This window comes from Dermochelys coriacea, chromosome 1 (assembly GCF_009764565.3).
Source record: "Dermochelys coriacea isolate rDerCor1 chromosome 1, rDerCor1.pri.v4, whole genome shotgun sequence".
Classification (NCBI taxonomy): domain Eukaryota; kingdom Metazoa; phylum Chordata; order Testudines; family Dermochelyidae; genus Dermochelys; species Dermochelys coriacea.
In genome coordinates this window covers 251,817,226-251,835,901 of record NC_050068.2, presented here as the reverse complement: position 1 = coordinate 251,835,901, position 18,676 = coordinate 251,817,226, and the positions used below count along the sequence as shown (strand labels likewise).

Here is an 18,676-nt window from a genome sequence, read left to right as displayed (position 1 = left end):
TTGAGGCAAAAATTGAAGTTTCTATTTGGAGTGGGAGAGGGAGGAACATCTGAAATTATGATCTGGGTACTGACCTACTGGTGTTCCCAACTGATCCTTTCAGATGGGAAACTGCCTCCAAACTCTGACAAGTATATGGATCAGCAATGAGTGAGGATTGCCAGCTATATCTTCAGATAAAAAGATACACAATTTACTGGACACAAGTTAAAGGTTTCAGCTTTGCCTGTATTAAGACGATGGTAGTATTTTAAATCATTGCTATCTTCAAAGTTTTTTTCAACTCGTTTCCCAAGAAGATTTGAAAATCAATTTCACTTTAAAATAGAGTAGACCAGGGTTTAAAACCAAACAAGTTACTTTGCTGACCCTCCTTCTTACATGTGTAAATTAGTTCTTTTCTAAAACTGCCTTAAGTGAAAAGTAAGGCCTGATTTAAAAAGAGCATGTGTAGAGATTATGGTATCCTGTGAATTTTGCTAAAATTGATCCATTAAAAGGAACTACTAATCTGTACTGTTCTAAAAGTCCACAAAGGAGCTAATAATCCATGGTAAAAAATACCCATACTTAAGTAGTTCTCACCAATATATGGCATTACAAATACTATTCAAAAGGTTAGCCTCTTTATAATGAGTCATTTATACAGGGTGAACTCATAAGCCACTGAAGTGGTTTCTATTCAATCTATAAAATATATAAAAGGTAGACAGGATTGGAGAACACATTAATTTACAAAGGACACCTTTCTTAAATATCTTAAACCTGCTTAACTTCTATGCAAACATTAAACAACTAAGAATGCATATTTCATCCTACATATTAATACTAATTTTCTCTCTCTTTTCTCAAGGTTTTTTACTTTCAATTTCGAAGTCTATGAGAAAGGTAGAAGATGATGATATGATACTAAATGCACTCAATATAGGAAAAGCTCTTTGGAATGAAGGTAAAACAGAGAAGACAAAGACTACACCTACTCTTGAGCACTACAAGATGGAGGACAGCAGTTTTCTGGATGAAGAGGAAGACACAAACCCAAAATTTGTAGTGAGTTTCCATTTTTTATTGAACTCTAAAACATGAATAAAAGCTCAATTTATAGTCCTTTTAAAAGGGTTAAAAATTTACATTTTAAAAGAATGTTGTGGTGGATGGTTTCAGTTACAAGATCATGCAATTACTGAATGCTAAGTTTTCAAATATAAGTATCTAATGTTAGTCACCTAAATCTGAGTTTGGGAAACTAAACAAATGACCTGATTTTCACCAGGATTCCAGGTGGTCATAATCTGTAAGAAAATATCAGTCTACTTTTATTTAGATGTCATTGTTTGAAAATTTTGCCCATTCTGTACTAAAAATATATCTTAGAATGTCAACAGGACTAGCCACACATACCAAGATGGTTTCAGTCCCACTGAATAACTAAACTAAAATTAAGCTGATCATCCACATTATTTTGATGTGCACTTTGATTTTAAGGTGGCTTAGACAAAGTTCCAATGTATGGCATTGTACATCTTTTAAATGACCGTCTGTTACAATGCCTTTGTTCTGAATTGGGAAAAGAAAAAGAAAACTAAAAAAAGAACTAAACATAATGTTAACATTGTTTCTTTAAAAATTTAAATCTTTTTTTTCTTACTTCAGAATATAGGTTCCAAACACAATTTCATAAACCATGGTTTGCCACTGAACCTAGGTATAGAACAGCTACCTTATCTTGCACTGAAAGGATCTATGGCTTTTCCAGCTGAAACTGAAATTCAGAATATTGAATCAATACAGAAAAGGAGAGAGACTGGGGATGAAGAAAACTCAGCTAAATTTCCTATAGGAAGGAGAGATTTTGACAGTAAGTATGTGTGTATTTTTCCACAGAAAAAAATATTTCAACTTAGAATACAAAAAGAGTAAAAAAAAATTTTTCTTCAGTGCTCAGGTGTATGTTGGGAAGAGTCTATCGACCTTGTTGGCAAGTTTGAAAACTGTTGGCCTCTTCTCCGAAGAAGTATTGGTTGCCAATTTAATGAAACTTGAAGTTACAGTGCTTTTGGTATTGCTATATATTTACATCTAAATACTTCTATCTGTATTTCAAAGTAGATGGAAACATGATTGACATTTTCACTAGATAACCTAGTTGTAATAGTTATGATGTATTGTTACTGAAATTGAGAATTCTGTACAATCAAGACTTGTCACTATATTTGTCTAATGAATAATATATGTAACCTACTTTAACACAATATATTTGGACACTGTGAAGCCAAAATGTGTTAATGCACCTGTTATCTTGTTCTTTCAAGATGTACAATATTTATTATGGAATAGTAAATTTACTATATACACATCAAAATAAAAATAAAAGATTCATAATCTAAAAAAAAAGTCGGTTAACTTTTTCTGACCAGCAATCAATTTATTCTTGGCCATAGCCTTGTTGCTTTTTGCTGCTCCATCTAGTTTGCTGTCCAATTTCTTCTGTAGTATGTTTGATATCTTGGGTCTCTTAATATTGGTGTACTGAAGTGGTTCATTTTCATTACTGCAGATGACTTGCTCACTATTCAGATCCATGTGTTTCCTCTTTGAGTTCTTGTTTCTTGGCTGACAACTTTTTGCTTTTTCACTTTTACTTCCATTCCGATGAACATTTCCAGAACTGGTTCCAAGTGCTGGTCTTTCAGGAGGTGACTTTACACCTTCTATTGTGTAAGAGAATAAAATATTTTGGGAAGGAAAAAAGTTATTACTCCTAAAGTAGTTAGCCAGGATATTCCTCAGATTTAAATGGCATAAAAGGTGATGTATTTTTAGCAAGAGAGTACTTTCTTAAATAAAATGAATAAAAATAATTTGACTGGCCATCAATTAGCCAACAACTATAAACAAACCTAAATATAGACACTTCACTATTAAATTTTAAAATGACATTACACATGCATAAATGTAACCATCAACAACTTCAGAAAATAAGTTTATATACAAAGGTCAAAATGTTGCAAAGGATGAATACATTTATATGTCCTAACAGTGATTTATATAATACACATCTTGTAATGCGTTGTTGTTTAAAAGTAAAATTAACAACTAGCCATTTCCCATTCAATATATAAATTTCCCTCAAGCATTAGATCATCTCTGTAAAATAGGTAAAAAGAAACCTTACTGTTTGGTTAAAATTTATTTGGAGATTAGGACGGCAGTAAAAAGGAAATCATTTACAATCTATACTGCTAATTTCAAAGCACTTATCTCACATAGCATAGACTAAAAAATATTCTAGATCAGTTTTTACTGATTGTAACTTGTGCAAAGCTATTAAATCCTCAGTTTTGTTTTTTCTTGAAAAAATCCTTTACATTTGACTTTTAATAAAGATTGATGTAGTAGTTTGATAAAAATCTACAGGTATAAGACCTGAAAAAATCAAGAATAAAATTCTCATTCACTCAAATATAATTCAGTTTACCTGCAAAAGTCTCAGCTTCTAAACAGAGAGCAAGTATTCGTTTTGGTGCTGGATGTATGCAAGTCGGGATTTGGCTCCTACTGAAGAAATGCTGATCCTTCTTCTCAGTCATCACATCATCTTTGTAGGTACAAGCAAACTGGGACCTGATTAAGGGTTGCTTCATCTATGACGGGTGAATTGACATTACTTTTAATTTTTAATGTTTAGAAAATTATTTTAAACTTCTTTATTATTGGTAAAATAAAAAGTCTTGGGTATCATTATTTCCACCTCCCTCCCTCCCTCTCAGTTTTAACTTAAAAGGTAAAATTAAATCAAAATTTACCTAAACTACCAGGAAAGTTAAAATATTCTTACAACACAACCAATGTGAACTAAAGTGTTTATGATATTTTGTAATTATATATAAACTAGTTCTAGAAAAATTTTATTTAACAGTAAATTGAGGCATTCTAAAATGAATATTTGTTTATTTTTTTTTTTGACTGGTTTCTTTTAGAAAGCTGCATATTTAAAACCCATCAGCCTAAGCCTCTCTGTAAGAGATTTTTCTTTTGCCCTGACATTTGGCAGCATCTATTTACCATTTTGAGCTGCTATAATAGCGAGTATTTGCCTAGAGCCAAATCATCCCTTACACAGGCTATGAACAAGATGAGCCCACTATTTCCTTTGAAATATCAACAAGCAACTTTCATTAGGATAAGGCTCCCCATCAAAACAAACTATATAAAAGAGTAGAAAAAATGAAACTTCAAAAAAGCGTACACACCCCAAAGAGAGACAAATAGCTATAGTCCAATACAAAATTTGAATCAAAGATACTAAAAATTGGTCTAACTGTAGAACACTCATTATTCTATCCCTTTCATGTTAGACGAAAATTTCAAATTTTCAACTCCCTCACAAAACCAAATAATTCCCATACAGAGTGTAAAAGGCAGGCCATATGGATTTTCACAGATATACTGTCCAAGTGCCAAATGCATTAAAAGCATCTGCACAGCCTGAATTGTCAGAATTTTACAATACCAAAGAACACTATCATATCTACCTCTGTTGTATTTTTAGAGATATTGTCTAATATCTCTAATTGTTGATTTCCACCCCTAAGCTTCCAAAGCCAGAAACCCAACTGATTAGTACAGATCAATCAGAAAGTATGGTTCAACAATAAAAAAAAAAATGAATAAAAGTTACATTATGGCTGAATCTCCATAGTCAAGGAGTCAAGGACTCCAGATCAAACTTGCTCAGTTTATATACAAAAAATATGGTTTCCCCAGCTACCAGCACTACTAAATCAATCTGGGATTTGAAAAAAAAAAAAAATCAAGCTTTGTTATTTCTGGACCATTTATCGCCAATAATATAGATTCTGCAGACCAAATTCTGTTCTGAGTTCTAACTGTAGAATTCAGTGGACTTCAAAGGGGCTGACAGGTATCAATAAGGGAGATAATTACTTTAGAATGACAATATCCAACAACTCTACTGTTAATATACAATTAGGGCTGTCATGCAATTAAAAAAATTAATTGCGATTAACTGCATTGTAAACAATGTAATACCATTTATGTAAATATTTTTGGATGTTTTCTACATTTTCTAATATACTGATTTCAATTACAACACAACACAAAATATACAGTGCTCACTTTATATGTATTTTTGATTACAAATATTTGTAAGAAATAGTATTTTTCAATTCTGCTTATACAAGTACTGTAATACAATTTCTATCACTGAAGTTGAACTTACAAATGTAGAATTATGTAAAAAACAAAAAAACCCACTGTATTCAAAACTAAAACAATGTAAAGTCCACTCAGTCCTGATTCTTGTCACTCAGACAAACCAGTTTGTAAACAAGAAGCAGATAGCATTATCTCCTGCAAATATAAACAATGTCACCTGAAAGTGAGAACAGGTGTTCACATGGCACTGTTGTACCCGGCGTCGCAAGATATTTACGTGCCAGATGCATTAAAGATTCATATGTTCCTTCATGCTTCAACCATCATTCCAAAGGACATACGTCCATGCTCATGAGGGGTTCTGCTCGATAACGATCCAAAGCAGCGCAGACCAACAAATGTTCACTTTCATCATCCGACTCAGATGCCACCTGCAGAAGGTTGATTTTCTTTTTTGGTGGTTCGGGTTCTGTAGTTTCCACGTTGGAGTGTTGCTCTTTTAAAGACTAAAGCATGCTCCACACCTCATCCCTCTCAGATTTTTGAAGGCACTTCAGATTTTTAAACCTTAGGTAGAGTGCTATAGCTATCGTTAGAAATCTCACATTGGTACCTTTTTGCTTTTTGTCAAATCTGTAGTGAAAGTGTTCTCTAAACGAACACTGGATCATCATTCAAGACTGCTATAACATGAAATATATGGCAGAATGTGGGTAAAACAGAGCGGAGGACATACAATTCTCCCCCAAGGAGTTCAGTCACAAATTTAATTAATGCCTTTTTTTTTTTTTAAACAAGCATCATCACATGGAAGCATGTCTTCTGGAATGGTGTCCAAAGCATGAAGGGGCATACGAATGTTTAGAATGTCTAGCACGTAAATACCTTGCAATGCTGGCTAAAAAAGTGCCATGCAAATGCCTGTTCTCACATTCAGATAACATTGTAAATAAGAAGCAAGCAGCAATATCACCCGTAAATGTAAACAAACCTGTTTGTCTTAGCGATTGGCTGAACAAGAAGTAGGATTGAGTGGCCTTGTAGGCGCTGAAGTTTTACATTGTTTAGGTTTTGAGTGCAGTTATGTAAAAACAACAAAAATCTACATTTGTAACTTATACTTTCATGAGAAAGAGATTGCACTACAGTACTTGTATGAGGTGAATTGAAAAATATTTATTTATCATTTTAACAGTGCAAATATTTGTATTCAAAAATATAATATAAAGTGAGCACTGTACACTTTGTATTCTCTGTTGTAACTGAAATCAATTGAAATTGGTTCCTGGCCAATGGGAGCTGCGGAGCCAGTGCTTGGGGCAGGGGCAGTACACAGAGCCACCTGCTGCACCTCTGCCTAGGAGTAGCAGGGACCAGGTACTGCTTGCAGGGAGCCACCTGAGGTGAGCGCCCCCTGGATCTGGCACCCCAAGACCCCACCCACCCCTCAAACCCCTGCCTTAAGCCCCCCTCACACCCAAACTCCCTTCCAGAGCCTGCACCCTGCACCCCCTCCCAGGCCCCAACCCTGCACCCCCACCTATACCCAAACTCCCTCCCTCTTAATTAGAATTTTTCACTTACCGGCACCCCGCAATCCCCCAAAATGCCAGATAAAAAAAAAGCTTTTACTGTTTTATTTTTACAGCAAAATGACTCACCAAGTATTCTACAATTGGTGAACAACAGAAAAAGCATCCTGACTGGTTAATAACTTACATCGGTTAATAATTAAATCACAGTGTTTTAATATCATGTGCTGCAAAGAGACAAAGCAGACACATTAAAGAACCACTTGCGGCTTCCGAGCCTCAGTCTGAATATCACTAGTTTAAGGTTTCTAGCCTGGAGGACTCTTCCCCTCTTCGAAGCTAGGAGATGTTGTGCCCCATTTGGGCAGGGACAAAACCTCAAAGGCCTTGACATTTATCTGGTCAAACATTGGTTATTAGGTTATCTAACACCACTGACTTTGATTCCTGAAGATATGCAAAACCACCTAAGACAGAAATAACCATCACTTATTCTTAGAAAGCAACACAATAACCATCAACCATCCACATAATAGGATCACATAATAGTCATAAAAATATTACAGATCTTTCCCATGTTCTTCATGATAATGTGGATGAGTTACAAATTGTGTAGAGCTGACTAACATATTTCATCTGCATGACAGAACCAGTATATAGAACATCAAAGTAGTCAAAGAAACCACAAGGGATTTGGTTTTTTTTTGTTTTTGTTTTTTTTTTTTGGTTTTTTACTTTCACAGGCCTCAGTGAGGCAAGTCAGCTCTGAAAGCTTATAAGAACATAGCGATTCAAATGTCATGGGGGATGTCCACTGAGATCGTTTCAAGCTTGGACAGTTTAGGACTTCAACGCTAGAGGCCTGACAAAAAGCCATTTGTCTATATACTACTTTGGGTCTCGGCTCTTGGTCTCAAGGTCTAGTTCTCCTCTGCATTATACCCTGTGTAAGTCATTTCCAACTGTGCAGTATGCAAAACCCTAAATAAAATAATTGTCCACTTTCTCACACTGGTGCTACTGTTTCACACCCATTTTACACAAGTGTACATGACTACCCAAGATGCAAGTCATGTTGAATCAAGCTAAGAGTTTCCTGAAGCATCTAAATGTGCCAGCTGATCAGGGAATGGGTATTTACTAGCAATAATTATGGTATATTCAGAGTGCAGCAACAAAAAATAGGTTAAAGTAGGCTGAAGGCAGAATACTAGCAAGAGCCCCGAGCTGAATTAAAGCAGAGATATTACAAGAGCTCAACAGCTTCTCGGGTCATTTGATTACACCAATCTTGGTTTACACTTCATTTATTTCTTAAAGACTTTACCCCTCACTGTTGCAAAGAGAGATTTGAAAATGACACCTGAATATATTTGACACAGTGGTGAGTGCTCGAGTCTGCAGACAGCATGAAACAATAGTGCTTAGAGGTTTGAACTGCCCTTTTCATCTCAATGTGATATTAAGTCCCAAGATCCACTGAAGCAGATATACCCCAACAGCTGTACTACAGGGTAGATCTGCTGCCCACAGAGATGAGAGGGTCCTGCTGTGCTCCTGTATGGAGGAAAGAGAGATCATGCAGTTTCCCCCGCCTCGCTAGAAGAGAAGAGGGGTCCCTTGCCACTGCCACTCCCAAAGGGGGTCAGGACAATGGGCTTGGATGCCTCATTTTGTGGTATGCCGAAGGCATATGTGGGGCCTTAAGGGCCAGATTAGTGAGCATATGCTTTTACTTGGTCTTCTTGTACCTTTTAAAAAAATGCACTTTATTTAGTTTATGATATGCCACTGAGAAACCCATATTTTTCCTTGTATTAATTGTTACTAATGTATGCCCTTCTATTCATTTCTAAAAAGTTACATCTGATAATCTACTCCAGATCTCCCTCCAGCCTCCTCATACAGACAGAACTGCCAACACTTAGTCAGTAAAAATGCTCAGAGTAGGTTTTTATACACTGGAATAGCATAGTAGAATTTAAAAAAGACTAAAACAGTAACAACAAACACATGTTTTTATTTGCTGGCCAACCAATCAAGATAGCCTTTGGAGAAGGTGGAGGGGGGAGAAAGGGGGAGAGAGAGAGAGAGAGAGAGAGAATCTTTTCCTCACCCTTTGTGGGGAAAAATAGGAAGGGGAGGTTGAAAGAGGTTTAAAAGAAAGAGAGAAAGAGAGAGAAAGAAAGAGAGAGAGAGAAAGAGAAAGAGTGGCAAAATGTTATTTGCCTTGACCAAACCAAAATATCGCTTTATTCAACCATGAAAAATGTCCTGGCTATCTCTCAGGTAATAGCAAGTTTTTCTTGTCCCAAATCCATCAAAATCATTACCAAGACGCCATACACCAGCCTTTGACTATCCTGGGTTTATTCACTATTGTTTTGAGAGCATTCAGTCTTAAAATCACCACATCACTGGGATTTGAGGGTGCCTTGAGACTCACAGGATTTGGCCCTAGGAAAGCGGTTTAGGTGGTTCCTGGAATCACAAATACTGTTCTCCTACGAAATAGGGTTTATCAGATTCTAATAGAAATTAATGGATAGCAAAAAACAAAACAAAACACCAGGATTATTCTTACTGCAGAATTTCTATTGTGTTAAAAAACAAGAAAAAGTGCTTAGTGCACTCCTCAGAGGTTGAAATCACTAAGCAAAGATGTTCCTCATAATTCTCCATTAAAAACAAACTAATTTTGTTTGGTGTAGTAAATGAAACTAGTATCTCAGAAAGATAGCTTTTCCTTAGTCAAATGTTGAGTTTCTCTGCACAAGTGTATTGGATACACAGAAAAATCTTGATAGCTTCCTGTTGATAGCTTTCCAAGTCTCTCTTTATTTGTACTGGAATCGTAAATAGGCAAAACAATTCTCACTAGCAACAGCTCTTGGAGAACTAAACAACTAAGAGTAATATCCAGCTTCATGCATTACTATCAAGTCATTTTATATGGACAATCAAGTCACATGAGAAAGGCAGATTGAAATTCTCTGCTTTGTAGAGCTTTTTCCTTGGAAGAATTTCCATACACAGTAAAATTATAATGAACTTCAAACTTGACAAGGTTTGGTAGAGTCCTTTAGCCACAATTTTTTTTAAAACTGAAATTAGTGTTAGGTTCCTAGTTAGAAGAAAAGAGTACCTCATATAGGAAGGTTGTCTCCAGTTCTATTAAGAAGCGAAATAAGCCAAACTATTGAAAATTCACTACAGTTGTGGGCTAAATGTGCTAACAATGAAAAAACGGTTATTCCCCTTCTAGTAACTGTTGTTCTTGTCCATTCCAATCAGGTGTGTGCACATGCACGGCAGCTAGAAAATTTTTCCCATAGCAGCATCCGTCGGGTCACCCTGGGTGCCCCCTGGAGTCACTCCTTCCTAGTGCTCAATTTAGAGCCCTGTTGACCCGCCATCCCCTCAGTTCCTTCTTGCCTGCTACTCTGACAGAGGGGTAGGAGAGCGGGTATTGGAATGGACATGAACAACACATCTCGAAGAACAGTTACGAGAGGGTGAGTAACCGTTTTTTCTTCAAGTGCTTGTTCATGTCCATTACAAATCAGATAACTCCCAAGCCTAAATTCTGGAGGCGAGGTCAGAGTTATGCACTGATTAGAGTACTGCTCTAGTGAAGGCCGCATCGTCTCTGGCCTGCTGGGTAATCACTTAATGCGCAGTTAAAGTATGAATGGAGGACCACGTCGCTGCTCTGCATGCTTCCTGGGTGGGAACTTGTGCCAGAAATGCTGCGAAGAAGGAGAGAGTTGAGGACCTGGTGAAGTAGAGTCACGACCCTGTCCAAACTGTCCCAAGCCGCCGGATACACCAAGGCTAGCCACAACTGGAGCAGCAGCTGAGCCTTACATGTTGCACCACATAGGTACAAGAGGCAATGTGTACTACAAGTTTCAGGCAATTCCTTGCTGTGGTGGTGGGAAACAGACTTCGAAAGATGCTGCCCAGGGCCAGAAACCTCACTTCTGGGAGATATGCCTGTGTCGAGTCCACCCCTATGAACTCTATTCGCTGAACCAGGGAGAGAGAGTCAAATTTCCCGACATTGAGGAGAAGGCCCAGTTTGTCAAACATAGTTCTTATGAAGTTGACTTATGCCTCCACTTGAGATCTGGAGCGACCCTTGAGGAGACAGTCGTCGAGGTATGGAAAAACCTGTTCCTGATTGCGCAGGAATGCGGCCACAACTGCCATGCACTTGGTAAACACCCGAGGTGCCACTGACAGGCCAAAACAGGAAGACTGTGAACTGACAGTGATTGTTGTTCACCACAAACCTGAGGTATCTTCTGAGGGACAGAATGATTGCAATATGAAAATACACATCCTTCAAATTGAGGGTGGAATACCAGTCCCCTGGATCCAAGGAAGGGATGATGGAGGCCAAGGAGACCATGCAGAACTTGAGTTTCCTTTATGAATCTGTTGAGCTCCTGCAGGTCTAGGATGGGCCTGAGCCCATCCTTGGCTTTCGGTATTAGAAAATACTGCGAATAGAAGCCCTTGCCCTTCTGCTCCTGAGGAACTATTTCCACTGCCCCTAGCGATAGGAGCGAGTGCACCTCCTGTACAAGGAGATGCTCGTGAGAGTGGTCCCAGAAGAGGGATGGGGAAGGGGGGTGGAAGGGCACAAAATTGGATGCAGTATCACCTCTCTGGGCCATTGGGTTCTCTGGATGGTAATGTGACGCAGGACCACAGGGCAGAAAGGGGATAGTTGGGACAAAAAGGTAAGGCAGGGTGGATCCAGTCCTTGCACTGGTACACCATCCTTGATTGCCCCTTCAAAAGGCCTGTTTGGGGCCTGAAGGTGGCTTGGATTGGCCAGAGCCCTGGTCTGAGGACGGGTGCAGCCTTTTTCTGCCACTCCTATTCCTCCTCCTTGAACCATCCTGTCGGTTCTGTTGTTGGAAGAACCGTGGCAGAGGTTGCGGCCTGAAGTGTATCTGCTGCATGCCGGGGGTGTGAAGGCCCAAGGATTTGAGGGTGGCTCTGGAGTCCCTCAGACTGTGAAGCCTTTTATCCGTCTTTTCGGAAAACAGAGTCACACCCTCAAAGGGAAGGTCCTGTATTATCTGTTGCAACTCGTAAGGGAGGCCAGAGACCTGGAGCCAGGTGCCTCTTCTTATGGCCACCCCTATTGCCATCACCCCCGTGACCGTATCAGCTCCGTCCAGTGCCCCCTGCAGGGAAGCTTGTCGACAAAGGCTGAGAATTCAGCATGGGAGTCTTGCAGCAGCTCTGCAAATTTTGCCATTGCCCCGCAAGTATTATAGCAGTACCTGCTGACAATGGCCTGCTGATTTGAACTGCAACCCACCTGTAGAATAGACCTGCCTCCCAAAAAGGAGGAGTCTTTTCACCTCCCAAATTCTTAGGGGAGGGTCCCTGGTAACCTTGCCGCAAGCACTGATTGGCAGTGTCCACAACAAAGGAAACAAAGGTGGCGGGTACAAGTACAGATGCTCGTAGCCCCTAGATGGCATAAAATAGCGCCCTTCATTGTGCTTTAGCTCTGGGGGGGCAACGAGGATGGGATCTGCCATAAAGTTTTGGTCGTGTTTGATATGGGGTCTCACAGTCGTTGGCCCTTTAGACTTGTCTGGAGAAGAACAATCCCTCTCCAGCTTCTTTTTCTTCTGAGGCTCTGGTGATTGAGACAGGTGCCTACCCGCCAAATGGACTCGGGAGGAGCCATGACGGTGCCAAGTGTCTCACAGAGTCCTTTCTTGGCACTGGTTCCTGGCATGATGGTGCCAGGGCACTCTGCACCAAGAAGGAGGTCCTGGGCACAGGATTCCCTGAACCCAGGTCCGAATGGGGGCACAGAGCTGCCTCCATAAGCAGAACTTTGAGGCGCTGCTTCTTCTCTTTCAAAGCTCTGGAGTGAAACTCACAGCAGATTCTGCAACAGTCCTTTTGGTGACCTTCACCTAGACAGCTTAAACATGCGGTGTGTGGGTCACTTTTTGGCATGCACTTGGCGCAGACCTCACACTTTTTGTGCCATGGGGACCGTGGCATACCATGGCTCCAGAGAGGACCCCCAACACACTCTAAAACTAACTATAAAACTACTACTACTAACTACAGAAGAACTATAAACAAACAAAATGGATAGAGGCATGACATGTTCCAGTAGATTCTGCAAGCCAGTGCTGCATCACACAGTGAGCACAGGGTCTAGAGGATGACCACTGAAGACAGACTGGAGAAGGACAGAGTAGAGAGAGGAAAAGGTGCAGGAAAAGGATAGGGAGATGCACCAGGACATAATGGGGTTTCTCAGACAGCAAACAAAGAGGCTGCAGACTTTGGTAGATCTTCAGGTTCAACAATCCTGCGCTCACCTGCCTCTGCAGCCTACTGAGAATCAATATCAGGACCTCTCTAAAACACCCTCCCCACTCCAACATTCCATATGGAATCAGTGGTTGCTGTACTACCCTTACCACTCCACCCTGGGGGGCATTAAAGACAGTAACAGCTTCACATACACATATAGGAACTGTGGCTTTCACAGGTCAGTGTAACTGAAATGGTCATGAATGTTTATTCCCCTTCATAAGTTCTGTTCTCTTAATTTATTAAGCTTTAAATGTATTTGTTTTTAAAATTGCCCAGGGGTATTTTTGCATAGATTTTGTTAAAGAATAAAATTCTATTAATTGGAACATGAATTTATTTTTATTAGTTCACAATATATGCTGGCTGGTGCTCAGCAGTTTTCACAGTGCCCAGTTACCTGATACTGCACGGTGTCACACAACTCATAATATTCATGAGCAAAATTAACAGGTGCATTAACAATGTTATGTTCCTACATATACAGCAATCACCACACAATTCATACCAGCCTGCAAAAGAGCAGGGCCTGGTAGAGGATACTACAATACAAACTCACTTCTCTGTCACACTATTAAAATGGTCTTTCAAAGCCTCCCTGAGCCTGATAGCTCAGTGTTGAGCTCTTTTAATAGCTTTGCATCTGGCTGTTCAAATTCAGCAGACAGCTGCTCCACTTTCACCCTCTGCCTTGGCTGAAACTTTCTCCTTTGCTTTTCAGAAATTATTTAGGTCACAGCAGGCAGCAGTAGCCATTGGGATACTTTTCTCACTGAGGTCCAATCTTGTGAGTAAACAACAGCACCCCTTCAAATGACCAAAGGCATATTCAACTGCCATTCTGCACCTGCTAAGCCAGTAGTTGAAGCATTTGGTGCTGTCGAGGTGGCTGGTGTACAGCTTTCATAAGCAAGGGGGAGCAAGGAATAGGTTGGGTCGCCCACAATCACTACTGGCATTTCAACATTGCCAGTGGTAATCCGTCAGTCAGGAAAGAAGTAACTTGAGTCAAATTAAGTTTGTAGTATAGACATGACCTCAGCCTCAAAGCAAATAGGTTCCCTAAAAATCCTTCCACAAGGGAATGATTCCCCTGCTGTCCTCCTTTCTTTGAGGATGTGATCAGAGAGGAACTGGAGAAAACTGACAAAGGTATATTCAGTAACAGACAGGACCTTTGACTCCACATGCTGCAAGAACCAAAAAATGCTCTTACTGAAGTCCCAAAGGTTGATGCTGCAGTGGCAAACCTTAGCCAAGGATACGGATATCCCTTCAAAAGGGGAATTCTTCCATAAATACCCGACAGACAGGAAAGTGGACGCTCCCCTCAGAAAGCATTTCAAAGCTTCTTCATCTACCCCCAGAGCATCCCTCGCTGTGACATGCTTTACAAGAGCTACAGGGTCCTTGCTGGAGGACATTAGGGCCCTGAAAGACAGTGACCACCTTGGCTCCAGTGCCATACTTAAGAAACTTTCCCTAGCAACAGCATTCATGGCTGATGCCTCAATGGATGCAATGAGATTTTCTGCCAGAGCCAAAGCATCCAGTTCACCAGCCACGAGGTACATATGGCTACAACCCTGGAAGGTAGATGCCTTCTAAAATAGGGCAAACAATGGACTCCAAAAAAGTTCTGTGCTTATCTCAGTTCACAGGATCTCTCCTCTGAGGAGAAAAATAAGATAAATTAGCGGCAGAAAATGCTGCAGAAATCTAAGCAGTCCCTTTCTACTCCACAGAGTGCTGTCAGAAGGGAGTACAAACCTGTTTTCAGGCAGAGACACTCTTTCTCCATCTTCCTCATAAAAGTAACAGAGAAAGGACAGCTGATATACCTATGGAAATTTTTGGAACTGAGGCTTGGTTGGAAAGAGCTGAGGTGATTCTGCAGCCCACCAAAGCACATTATGACAATAAGCAAATGTTCTTCCATACAGATCTGAATCTAGGAGATAGAATCTTCCATTTCTCAGAGGAATGGTCCACAATAACCACAGACAAGTGGGCAAGGGAGATAGTCAGCCAGGGATACTCACTTGAGCTGCAAGTCCATCCCATCCCTTCTTCTTCTAGTCTCCCATCTCTAGCAAAACTGCAAAGCATGAACTGGTCTGGAATGGGACCTCTGATCTCTTGGACTTGGGAGCAATAGAATGAGTTCCCTCAAAAGAAAGGTTCTCAGGGTTCCACTCCACCACCTTGATCATCCAGGAACCAAAAGGGGAGTCAGAGCCATCCTCAACCTCAAAAGGTTCCACAAGTGGATGAAGAAAATTAAATTTTAGATGGAGACCCTAGCCTCTACAGTGTCATTCCTGTCTCAAGGAGACCTCCTGACTTCAGTGGATTTGGCAGATGCTTATCTCCACATTCCCATATGAATATGCCACTGCAGATCATTACTAGTACAAAACACTCCCATTTGGTCTCTCCTCAGCCCCGGGGTTCTTTATAAAGATGCTGGCAGTGACATTGACCAGACTCAGGTCATAAAGTATGCACCTAAAACTTTTTCTGGACAACATCCTGATCAGAGCCCTACCCCAAGCTGCAGCTCACAAAGACATGATTCAGACTCTGGATCTCCTACATGTTCATGGTTTTGTAATAATCAGGAAAAGTTTCTTGATTCCTTTGACAAGGATAACTCACCTGGGAGTGGACAAAAACACCTCAGTGGCAAAAATCTATCCATCACTTGCTGGAGTCTAGAAAAGCCAGGATCTCATATTCATACTGCACACATGCAACAGGCCAACCATAGCTCAAAGTCTACAGCTATTGAGCCCCATAGTGTCGTGCATAGGGATCACTTCACGGGCAAGGCCACACCTCAGGTGTCACCATACTTTCAGGAGGAAGATACAGGACTTCTCCTCAGTGTTCATGATAGATCAGGTGCTCAATTCTCTAAGCCGATGAACAGTCCCAGTAAATATCCTCAAGGGCCTCCCCATATGCTTTCACGATCTGGAAGGAGAGATGGTGGCTCAGTAACCTGGGTGATTACAGAGATATCATAGAACTGGAAGGAACTCGAGAGGTCATCTAGTCCAGTCCCCCGCACTCATGGCAGGACTAAGTATTATCTAGATGATTCCTGACAGCTGTTTGTCTAACCTGATCTTAAAAATCTCCAATGATGGAGATTCCACAATCTCCCTAGGCAATTTATTCCAGTGCTTAACCACCCTAACAGTTAGGAAGTTTTTCCCAATGTTCAAACTAAACCTCCCTTGCTGCAATTTAAGCCGATTGCTACTTGTCCTAACCTCAGAGGTTAAGAACAACAATTCTTCATCCTCCTCCTTGTAACAACCTTTTATGTACTTGAAAACTGTTATCGTGTCCCCTCTCAGTCTTCTTTTCCAGACTAAACAAACCCAATTTTTTCAATCTTCCCTTAGAGGTCATGTTTTCTAGACCTTTAATCATCTTTTGTTGCTCATCTCTGGACCTTCTCCAGTTTGTCCACATCTTTCCTGAAATGTGGCGCCCAGAACTGGACACAATACTCCAACTGAGGCCTAATCAGCATGGAGTAGAGCGGAAGAATTACTTCTCGTGTCTTGCTTACAACACTCCTGCTAATACATCCCAGAATGATGTTCGTTTTTTTTTTTTTTTGCAACAGTGTTACACTGTTGACTCATATTTAGCTTGTGGTCCACTATGACCCCAGATCCTTTTCCGCAGTACTCCTTCCTAGTCAGTTATTACCCATTTTGTACGTGTGCAACTGATTGTTCCTTCATAAATGGAGTACTTTGCATTTGTCCTTACTGAATTTCATCCTGTTTACTTCAGACCATGTCTCCAGTTTGTCCAGATCATTTTGAATTTTAATCCTATCTTCCAAAGCACTTGCAACCCCTCCCAGCTTGGTGTTGTCCGCAAACTTTATAAGTGTACTCTCTATGCCATTATCTAAATCATTGATAAAGATATTGAACAGAAACAGACCCAGAACTGATCCCTGCAGTCTGGCATGGTCTGAGGTATGTGCTGGCCGCCGTTTCCCACAGCCCCCATTGGCCTGGTACAGCAAACCACAGCCAGTGGGAGCTGTGATTGGCCGAACCTGTGACGCAGCAGGAAAAACCAGCCCAGCCCGTCAGAGGGCTCACCATGGCAGGCTGCGTGCCAAAAGTTGCCCATCCCTGTTATAGTAGCTCCATCTAGGTTGCATTTCCCTAGTTTGTTTTTGAGAAGGTCATGCGAGACAGCATCAAAAGCTTTAGTAAAGTCAAGATATACCATGTCTACCGCTTCCCCCCCATTCACAAGGCTTGTTACCCTGTCATCTCTCCTTCTGAAGCAAGCCCAGATGACCTCTTCATGAGTTCCAGCATTTCTCTTTTTTTTTTTTTAGGACTGAAGCACTGCTTACAATGCTAACTTTATTGCAACATACTTAATTTTAGCTAATATCCCTGTTAACACATGGGCATAGTCACTACAACTAATACCAGAAAATCGAGTTGCCCTTTAGAAATTAAAAAAACAAAACAAAAACAAAAAAAACACACCTCCATATTAAAATCAGTGGTTGAAGGGAAGGGGATAGGAGAACGATAGTATTCTAAAACAAGCATTACTTGGCTAACCTCTTGTCATCTATATCCAATGTTTCTATTCCTACCAGATTTAATTAGACGTTAGAAGCTGACAGGGTAACTGCCTTCCATGAGAATTATCATAGAAGAAATATCTGAAGTTGTTTTAGAAGGAGCCATCATACAATTATCTTAGCAGAAAAATAAACAGATTTATGGGACAGGATTTGGGTGGATCACTCCCTGTAGTGTCCTCTCCACTTTGCCTGACTTCATTTCTACTTGAAGAAATCTGCCTGAGCCCCTATATAGGCAGTCAGAGTTCATGTCAAGAATAAGGACTACTACAGATCACTCAAAAGGTACCTAAACTCTCATTCCATGTTTATTCTGTCTCTGGTAAAATCTCAACCCCAGATTTACATGATGTGTGATCCGCAAATAGAAAATGAGGCTTTTCTTCAAATGAAAGAAGAAATCTATTAAAAGAACTCATCCAAGGACCAAACCCAATCCAAAAAGCAAAGGGGTACTTGTGGCACTTTAGAGACTAACAAATTTATTTGAGCATAAGCTTTCATGAGCTACAGCTCACTTCATCAGAATGCATCCGATGAAGCGAGCTGTAGCTCACAAAAGCTTGTGCTCAAATAAATTTGTTAGTCTCTAAGGTGCCACAAGTACTCCTTTGCTTTTTGCGAATACAGACTAACACGGCTGCTACTCTGAATCCAAAAAGCATCATACAGAATTATGAACCCTTTACTCTGACCACTAAGTAAAGAACTACATGTAAGTTTGTGTGACTAAAGAGAAAAAGCTTGGCTTCTCAAAAAGCAGCCTTCTTAGCCAAAGGAAATAGAGGCAAGAGTAGCCCGAGGAAGAGGTGAGCAGTCTTCTAGTAAGGCTGCCTGTGGGCCTAAGTCTTTGTAGCACCTAATTGCTAGAAGTCAGATTTTGACCACCTTACTCATACTCATGAGCAGATATACGTACAAACAATCCCACTGAAGTCAGGGAAAATAAGGTAGGCACAATCCA

At 40.3% G+C, this 18,676-nt stretch overlaps 2 protein-coding genes across 8 annotated transcripts in view; one reads left to right on the top strand and one right to left on the bottom strand.

Annotated features, from left to right (window-relative positions):
• Positions 1-735: 735 nt before the first annotated feature.
• PMCH (pro-melanin concentrating hormone) lies at positions 736-2,226 on the top strand. 2 transcript variants are annotated; one of them, XM_038398837.2, is made up of 3 exons: positions 736-1,050; positions 1,654-1,858; positions 1,939-2,226. In XM_038398837.2, the coding sequence occupies exons 1-3, from the start codon at positions 802-804 to the stop codon at positions 1,986-1,988; spliced, it is 504 nt and encodes a 167-aa protein (XP_038254765.1). In that variant the 5' UTR covers positions 736-801; the 3' UTR covers positions 1,989-2,226. The 2 variants fall into 2 exon arrangements, with proteins under 2 accessions (XP_038254765.1, XP_043375255.1); XM_043519320.1 differs by having other exon boundaries at positions 1,654-2,226.
• A 71-nt stretch (positions 2,227-2,297) lies between these two features.
• Positions 2,298-18,676, bottom strand: part of LOC119854397 (PARP1 binding protein) — an 88,247-nt gene continuing 71,868 nt past the window's right edge. For all 6 annotated transcript variants that reach the window (XM_038398692.2, XM_043519200.1, XM_038398747.2 and 3 more), the window contains 2 exons: positions 3,479-3,644; positions 2,298-2,711 (listed from right to left, as the gene is read on the bottom strand). In XM_038398692.2, coding sequence (XP_038254620.1) covers positions 2,377-2,711; positions 3,479-3,644 — 501 coding nt within the window. In that variant the 3' untranslated portion in view covers positions 2,298-2,376. The remainder of the gene's footprint in view (positions 2,712-3,478; positions 3,645-18,676) is intronic.

Bases quoted from the DNA above. Each gene is read 5' to 3' on its own strand.
- PMCH (XM_043519320.1), top strand. From the start codon at position 802: ATGCATATTTCATCCTACATATTAATACTAATTTTCTCTCTCTTTTCT. The intron at 1,051-1,653 runs GTGAGTTTCCAT...TTCTTACTTCAG, and splicing joins ACACAAACCCAAAATTTGTA to AATATAGGTTCCAAACACAA.